The sequence below is a fragment of the Triticum dicoccoides genome, chromosome 2B, assembly GCF_002162155.2.
Source record: "Triticum dicoccoides isolate Atlit2015 ecotype Zavitan chromosome 2B, WEW_v2.0, whole genome shotgun sequence".
Classification (NCBI taxonomy): domain Eukaryota; kingdom Viridiplantae; phylum Streptophyta; class Magnoliopsida; order Poales; family Poaceae; genus Triticum; species Triticum dicoccoides.
Genome location: NC_041383.1, coordinates 58,261,584 through 58,270,091, shown reverse-complemented (window position 1 = coordinate 58,270,091; position 8,508 = coordinate 58,261,584). Strand labels below are relative to the sequence as shown.

General features: G+C 39.8%; 1 protein-coding gene across 1 annotated transcript in view; it reads right to left on the bottom strand.

Moving 5' to 3' along the window:
• Nucleotides 1–364: 364 nt before the first annotated feature.
• The window catches only part of LOC119360442 (formin-like protein 3), a 15,085-nt gene continuing 6,941 nt past the window's right edge, over nucleotides 365–8,508 (bottom strand). Inside the window, exons 2-3 of the mRNA XM_037626079.1 lie at nucleotides 3,124–3,855; nucleotides 365–2,836 (exon numbers count right to left, since the gene is read on the bottom strand). Of these exons, the coding sequence (XP_037481976.1) occupies nucleotides 2,723–2,836; nucleotides 3,124–3,855 (846 nt within the window). The 3' untranslated portion in view covers nucleotides 365–2,722. The remainder of the gene's footprint in view (nucleotides 2,837–3,123; nucleotides 3,856–8,508) is intronic.

Genomic DNA, 8,508 nt, shown 5'->3' with positions numbered 1-8,508 from the left:
GACATGGCAAACATTTAGGATATGACATGGAAGACAAAATTAAATTGACACATATTTTACTAGCCTAGCCCATATAATGTATCTAAACAGGCCCAGCCATATAAGGTCTATAAACAGGCCGGGCCCACATAAGGTATCTGAACAGGCCCAGCGCAGATAAGGTATCTAAACAGGCCCAGCCCATATAAGGTTTCAAAACAGGCCCGGCCCATATAAGGTTTCAAAACAGGCCCAGCCCATATAAGGTTTCAAAACAGGCCCAACATTTCAGGCCTATATATTGATTTTTGCCTGATAGTTTCTTTGCAAGATTTAGTTTTATTTATTACATATGGGCATTTAAACATCCAGTTGCAACCCAATGTCAGCCATTTGATGTTCTTGTTCCATAGAATAAATTAGTTAGGCACCCAAACAACCATGAACAACAAAAATGCTTACATGATTCTAAAAAAAGGTTACATTGATAAAATAGAACACACACGTTCACATCAATGTAGAACCCGCTTCACCACTCTGCATCACCCGCTTTACCACTATTTTGGTATTTCCTTCGATGAATTGTCCTATTGCTCAAATTTCCTCTGCTGCTGTAACCACCAACAAAGCTGAACTGTAGAATCCAATTAAACTGCAAAACAGAGATGTATCCCATTAAAACTTTGTAAAGATATGCTCTGAATAGGTGGTCTACTAGTTGGATGCTCCTCCTTAACAAAGTAAATCTACCAAAGGTATTAAGACACGTCAAAACAGTCTTAGGAGTAGGTAAGAACTAAACATGTACCAGCATCCAATACAGACGAGCACATTAACATGAAACACATGCATCAAGTGAAGCAAGCAAAAACATTATCAAGGGGAGTGACTGTTGATAATTGAAAATTAATCAGCTAGTACTAACAACAATCAAACAGTTGATATAAACTTCTAGACCATCACAGTCCTACAAAATCTCAGGATACTCTCATACATTGCAAAGATACAAGTTTAAACATGTTTTCCCCTGCTAGCAGCTTAACAGCATGTGGATACTAGAACCAATGGAGTGGAAGAACACACCTTGGAGATGTATATGACAAGTAGGCCATAAAACCCATGATATTGGGGAAGTGCTGCTGAACTAACAATATTACTAAATGCATAATGTGAAATACATATAGATAATCCATACGATTCTAGAACATGGCCGCATGCCAAAAACTGACAACAGTATTTCATAAGTGATTTAGAATGATCAGGATAGAATAGGCTAAGAGCCCATTAATTAACAGACAGGACAGGAAAATAATAAGAACATTTGACAACTTCATATATTTATTGAGCATACAGAAGTCAATGCACATTCATCACTTCACACTTCTTTCAGAGAACAGAATAGGGGCCATAACAAATTAAAAAATGAATTGAGTGACCACAACAACTTGGTACGTACCAATCACTCTCCACGCCATTCTAAATGACGATTGAAACAAAAGGTTATTATTTATTAGCAACATCCAGATCAAGCAGCTTTCAAAAAAAACATCCAGATCAAGCCAACATTCTGAACTAGTGTATCCAGAACTAAACAAAATCAAAAATCTGTATCAGATGAGTGCATGAACTAACATGAAAACAAGTATCAAGTACAAAAAGTTTTTCAAGACAGGGGAGGACTGCCATTAATTAAAAATCAACCAACCAGTACAAACAGCAATCAAACTACTGTTGGTACAAACTTTTAGATCACAGTGCTACACAATCTCATGATGCTCATACATTGCAAAGATAGCAAGTTCAAACCTTTATTACCATGCACCCAGCGTAACATATTGTGTGGATACCAGAAGCAATGGGGTAGAAGAACATACTTTCGACATTGTATTGGACCACCCCATGGGTGCGATGCTCGTGCCTTGCCTTCGTAGGGCTTCGGTACAATTATGTGTTGCACATCCACACCCAGGACTCGTCAGCAATCCTGCAATTAAAATAGTGGAGGTGCACAAGCCATGGACAAGAAGAAGGATGCTAATGCATTTTTGTTGGATAGTGTGAAGCTAACATGTTATCATAGACAACATTGAAGCAGTAGTGCATGGAAGGATGAAACAGTATTGGGAAAAAACATTATAGAGATGCAAGGTTCACAATTTTCTAAAACCTGAAGCATAGAATCTTCCAAATGTGAAGCACCGAACAAATGTATTTCAGTAACATGACATGCATGATATACCAAAATTATAAGGGCTCCAACATGTAATTCAAACTGATGTTTTAAGTATGGGAACAGATTCAGAATTAGGAAAATGATGCATCTATTTTTATTTTTTTCCACAACAGCAACAGATTCATATTAAACTGGTATGTGCTTTTTTAAGAGAAAAATGAATTCAATAATCACTTGATCTTGGTTCATATGATAAAAAATTAACAAAGTAAGAGAAGCCATGGATCAACGAAAATAGCTCAACATATATTACAAGTAATAATCACAAATTTATTACAAGGCATGATCTGAAACAGTATATGCTTTTACAAATATGCATACTCTCAAAACAGTATGCTATCCACAGAGGATAGCATACTCCAAAATAGTATATGCTTTTAAAAATATACTCCAAAATGCATAGTCTCAAAACAGTATGCTATCCAAAAAGGATAGCATACTCCAAAACAGTATATGCTTTTACAAATTTACTGACAAATTTCTTACAAGGAAGGGATCAACTAAGATAGCTCAAGATTTATTTAGAAGTAAACAAGGTAGAACTAAATGACATGTTAGCTTCAATAAGATCTTCCAAAACCGAGTGCAGTTGCTTTCCTCAGGGTCCTTGCTCCAGTACAGCGTCTGCACTAAATTCGTGCAAGACAAACGAAAATTAGGGATCGGTCCAAGAACTGTCAAGTTGCTAGGGAAAAACCTAATGTGTTGGTGCAGAGACCCTGTGCGTCTCCATTTGCCCCTAAGCTAAACCAGGATAGTACGTACTGCGGCTACAACCAAACTATAGAAGCCATGGTACTAAGAAGAGCACTAGGTCAGCTTTCTATACACCCAACCTACAGCAATTGCGGCTACACCCAAGCTGCAGCAGCAGACCTACAGGTAGCAACATATGAAGTCAATTGTCTCACCTGTAGCAGCTCACCAGGAGCTAAGTTTATGAGGGCCGAGGCAGGAGCAGTTGGATGTAGGTCGGAGACGTGGTCGAGGAAAGACGCGGGCAGAAGGAGCAGCACGGCAGGCTTGCGATGCGGCGCATCCACGGCTTTCCTGGCGTCGGGCGATCTTGCAGAGATGCCGGTGGAGGAGGCCGGTGAATCAGCGGCAGACGGGATTAACTGCAAGGTGAACACGGCCGTCCCCTCCTCCGAGGAGACAACAAACCCCTCCCTGCAGCGCCAGGTTGACGACGGCCGTGCGAGGATCCGGTCGACGCCGTCCCCGTCCTGGTTGCCGGAGAGCCGTGGCCGGCGTGGGGGCAAAGCCACCACAAACCCTAGGTCACGCGCCGACGCGGTTCGGCCAGCTCGACGGAGCAGCGGGCATCGAAGCAGGCGCGCGCCGGCGAGCCAGCCGGCCGCGACGTCGAGGCTGCAGGGCGGCGGTGCATCTGCGACCTGTGAAGTTGGGCGACGCGCTCGATCTGCTGTGGGAGGCGGAGAGGGGGAGCGAAAGATGGGGGGAGGTGGGCTGCGGATCTGGCGTCGTCGGGCTCGGATCGATGGGTGGCGCGATTGGAAGCAGAGGAGAGGACGCAGGGATGCGGTCGCGCGCTCGGATCGATGGGCGGCCCGGGGCGGCGCTATGGAAGGAGGGGAGAGGACGGGTGGGGGTGGTGCTGGCGGCGCGAGGGAGGGAGGTGACTAGGGTTTGGACCAGTTTCGGGATAACAGAGGCGGGATAAATAGGCGAGGGATGCGGTCGCGCGCTCTCTTCCGAATTTTTTCCTCCAGACCCCTCTTTTCATACTCACTTTCGCACCTTAGAGTGGCTACAGCTGGGACCGGCCACTTATTATTGACCCCACCGTATAGTCTCTAGTTAGGTGGATCCGTAGTGTCACTTATTGACCGGCCACTTATTGACCCCACTTATTGACCAGCCACTTATAAACTTGCTTCAGAGATATATCATACTATCTGCTAAAAAATATTCATTTTCTCTATGTCAACAGAAAAAACTTCAAGACCTATAATTAATAGTTTCATTGCAAAAAAAAAGTCACATGCTTTGTAATACTATGAATTAACGTATGCATAATTGTGTTTAAGGCATAAACAACACAAAAATCATGCATTTATATGCCTTCAAAGGTGAGTTTACAAAATGAAATTTATTTTTGGAGATCATTAGGTAGTTGGGCTTATGATGGAACGCGTTACGCGCCTTTGAATCGCCAAGAGTTTTGCAAGATTCCACCCCTCGCTACAAACGGTCATGCCCGCCATTCTGACCATATTTTGAAAACACCATAGGAAATTCAAGAAAGAAATGTTAAACCTTTGTGTTGTGTCATAATTTGTGGCCTAGTTATCAGAAAAATAACGAACTTGGAATACGGCAAATATCTTTAAAATGTGTACTCGAAAAGGAGCTATCGTGTATGAAGATTCATGGCTTTGATGTCAAACGATCAATGTTATGTCCATATCCATGGCATGGTTTCTTTAAATATTCTCATATTATGCATATGGGTGCATCTTAAAATGGCAAACAATGTTGATGAAGGGGGTTTTCATTTTCTTTGCACAAAAAAATCACTTTCTATTTTTGGAGTGCGAAAAGTCGGGTTTTTTTGTGAAGAACCTACCAAATCTTTGTTCCAAAACGGCACCGCACCATTTTTCAAAAATATTAGACCACATTTTAGGTATAATTAACCAAATTTTTACCACTCGAAAGATTTTGATCCACCTCCTGACAAATTGACAAATTGACAAAATTTTGTCGATTCAGCTCGAACCAAGTCAAATTTGAACTAGAGCTGCCTCATAGTTTGCTCTTTATTTTTTCCAAATTTCATTTTTAGGTAAATAAGTAGTCATTTAATCAGAGATACAACAAAAGTTTGTCGATATTCCACCCCTAGCTACGAACAGTCATGCTCACGTTTTGACCACATTTTGAAACCGGCATATAAAATTCAAAAAAAATAAAAAAATCGAAAACCTTCGCATTATGTCATTACATGTTACCTAGTTTCTGGGAAAAATAACTAACTTGGACTACGACAATTATCTTAAAAAAGTGTTCTCGTAAATGAGCTATCATGTATAAGGATTTATGGGTTTCAAGCCAAACGATCAATGTTATGGTCACATTCATGGCATAGTTTGTTTAAATCATCTCATATTGTGCACCAGGGTGAATTTTGGAATGGTAAATAATGTTGTCAAAGGGATTTTTATTCTTCTTTGCACAAAAAAATCCTTTTCTATTTTCGGAGTGCCAAAAACAAGTTTTTTTTATGAAAGAACCTACCAAATATTTATTGCAACATGGCATCAGTTCATTTTTCAAAAAAAAATAGACCATATTTTATGTACAAATCAACAAACAGTTGCATGTCAAAAGATTTTCAATCACCTCTCCTCAAATTGACAAAATTCTGATGATTCAGGAGGAACTAGGTCATATTTGAACTAGAGGTGTCTCATCATTTGCTCATGCTTTTTCCAAAAAACATTTTTAGGTACAAAAGTAGTCAATTCATTAGAGATGCAAGAAAATTTTGGCAAGATTCAACCCCTAGCTACGGATGGTCATGCCCATCATTTTAACCACATTTTTAAATCAGCAAAACAAATTTTAAAAATGATTAAAAATGGGAAACCTTCACATTGTGTCATTATATGTGACCTAGTTTTCATTCTACATCTTTCATGTAAGTCAAGAACATTTTTCTTTCTCTCTTTTGGTTTTCATTTTACATTTTTCGTATACGTCAAGAACATTTTTTGATACACGTTTAAGATTTTTCAAAGACTTGTTTAATATATTTTTTCAAATGCTTTATTAACATTTTAAAAATATACGATCAATTTTATTCACACACATTGTACACTTTTTGTGTGCATTTTTCATATACATGAAAAACATTTTCTTCATACACATTAAACATTTTCAAGTTCTTGGTTAACACGTTTTGAATATATAGTCAACATTTTTATATACACAATTTAAAAAAATCAAATGTTTGATTAACATTTTTCAAATACATGATTAATATTTTTTATTACATGGTTAAAAAAATTCTATAGACATTTTAGCATTTTCAAATGCTTGATTAAGATTATTTAGATACTTTTTTGAATTTTTCAAATGCTTGATTAAAAATTTAAATACATGTTCAACTTTTTTCACACATATTGTATATTGTTTGTATACATGATAATCATTTTATTTATACACATGTAACATTTTTAAATGATTGGTTAATATTTTTTCAAATGTTGTATGTAAAGTTTTTTTGTAATATATTTATTTAGAATATTTGGAAGTATAAAAGTAAAAAAAAGGTAAGAACAAAAAACAGAAAAGAAAAACGAGGCCACGGCCCAGGAGCTGGCCACTCGGCGGCGCACAAACAATGTTAAAAGAAAAAAAAGGTGTCCTTGTCCCTCTGAGGCCCAAGCCCGCTAGATACTACACCTCAAATACAGGCTGGGCGCAGTTGCAACATCATTTGTGGCGTGGCTTGGTGGTTTGGTCCTGTATAGGAGAGCAACGGATCGCAAGTTCGAGTCCGGTGGAGGCCCTTTTTTGGCTGCTTAATTTGCAAGCATCAAAACAACATTCTACAGCATCTCAACATAAAAACAAAAGGCATGGGCATGATGTGCATGTAAAGCATAACAAAACATGAACACTGAGCTATCTCCAGAAATCAGTAGAACAAGCTCAAACACACATGGCAAGATTGCAAATAATAACAGTTCAGACTTTGCAGAAAATAACATCAGGTTGCAATGTTTAGAGCTATCAAACAACATGTTACATGAACTTATCATGGTAAACAAAGGCATGGAATGAATCTACTAATTGCATAGATCAAAAGTCCCTTACTGACCATAAGCCAAAAAGGATCAGAAGATATGATGGCACCCACATAAACATGGCAAGTTATAATACAGATTCAAACATGGCAGGAACAGAATTATGAAGGCATGTAAATGAGTTTGTGCAACTCACTACAGAGCAATACATGGCATGGCAAGGCAACCAACAGTAAGAAGGCATATTTGTGAAGTTAAGCATGGCAAGAGCAGGGTCATAGGGTGCATGGAACACTAGCAACAATCATGACAACAACTGAACTTAATGTTAACAGGCTGACAGCAACATTATCAAGCAACTTTGGAGCAAGATATGAACAAGCTACAGCAGGCTATAAATGCTACCAGGGGCATGGATGGATAGAGCATGACATTAAGAACAAAACATGTTTAGTGATCATCTCCAGATTATGCATAGAATGATTTGTAGAAGCAGATTTACATAGCATCACCAAATAACAGATTCAGCCTAGCAAAATAGCAACATCAAGTACCCTACTTAACAAGCTCGATTCACTCACCACAAGTCATTGCATGACAAGATAAGCATAGCATCATCAAGAAGACATGTTTATAAAACAAACCAAGGCAAGAACAAGTTCATAGCATGCAAGGATCAACTATAGCAACCTTGGCAAAGTTGAATAACATGTAAACAATCTGCCAGGAAACATTTTGTAGCAAAAGTAGAGCACGAAAATGACATGTTAGACTACTCCATAATTGCAACCAAGGGCATGAATGGATAGACAATAACCATATGTTCAAAACATCCTTACTGAAGTATCTCAAAATATGCATGGATCTCTCTGTAGCAACATGTTTACATGGCATCAAAATAACAGCAGAACAGAGACTAAAATCAGCAACATCACGAGGCCTAGTTTACATGCTTGTGCTAGTCACCACATTGATCACAAAAATACATGGCATACACCCCTGTAAAGATGGCATGGCATAGATCAAAACACATGTAGACATCAACCTCATAGGATGCACACATCAATCACGGCAAAAATGACAAAAGAGCTAGTTCTGTTAACAGACAGCAGAAAACATTATGAAGCACTCTTGCAACAATGATTCAGGCATCAAGATGACCTCAAATGAACATGATGCAATGGAATGAAATGATGTACTCGTTGAGACGAACAATTTGACATATTACACGCACGAAACGGAGCTACGGATGCAGAGATATGGCATGATGAACATGACATGATAATGCAAAATATCAGGGACAGCAGTTTCGGGGTCAACCTCGGGTCCGCCCGGATTTCGAGGATGGCCGGAGATGCTCGCCGGAGATGACGGAGATGACGCCGGGGAGGGCCGGAGATGGCGGATCCGGGCCGGATCTCACCGGATCCGGCCGGATCTAGGCGCGGGGAGGCGGAGGAGGACGCGGCGCGGGGCGGCGACCTCGGGCACGGGGCGGCGGTGCCGGCGCACGAGCGCGGC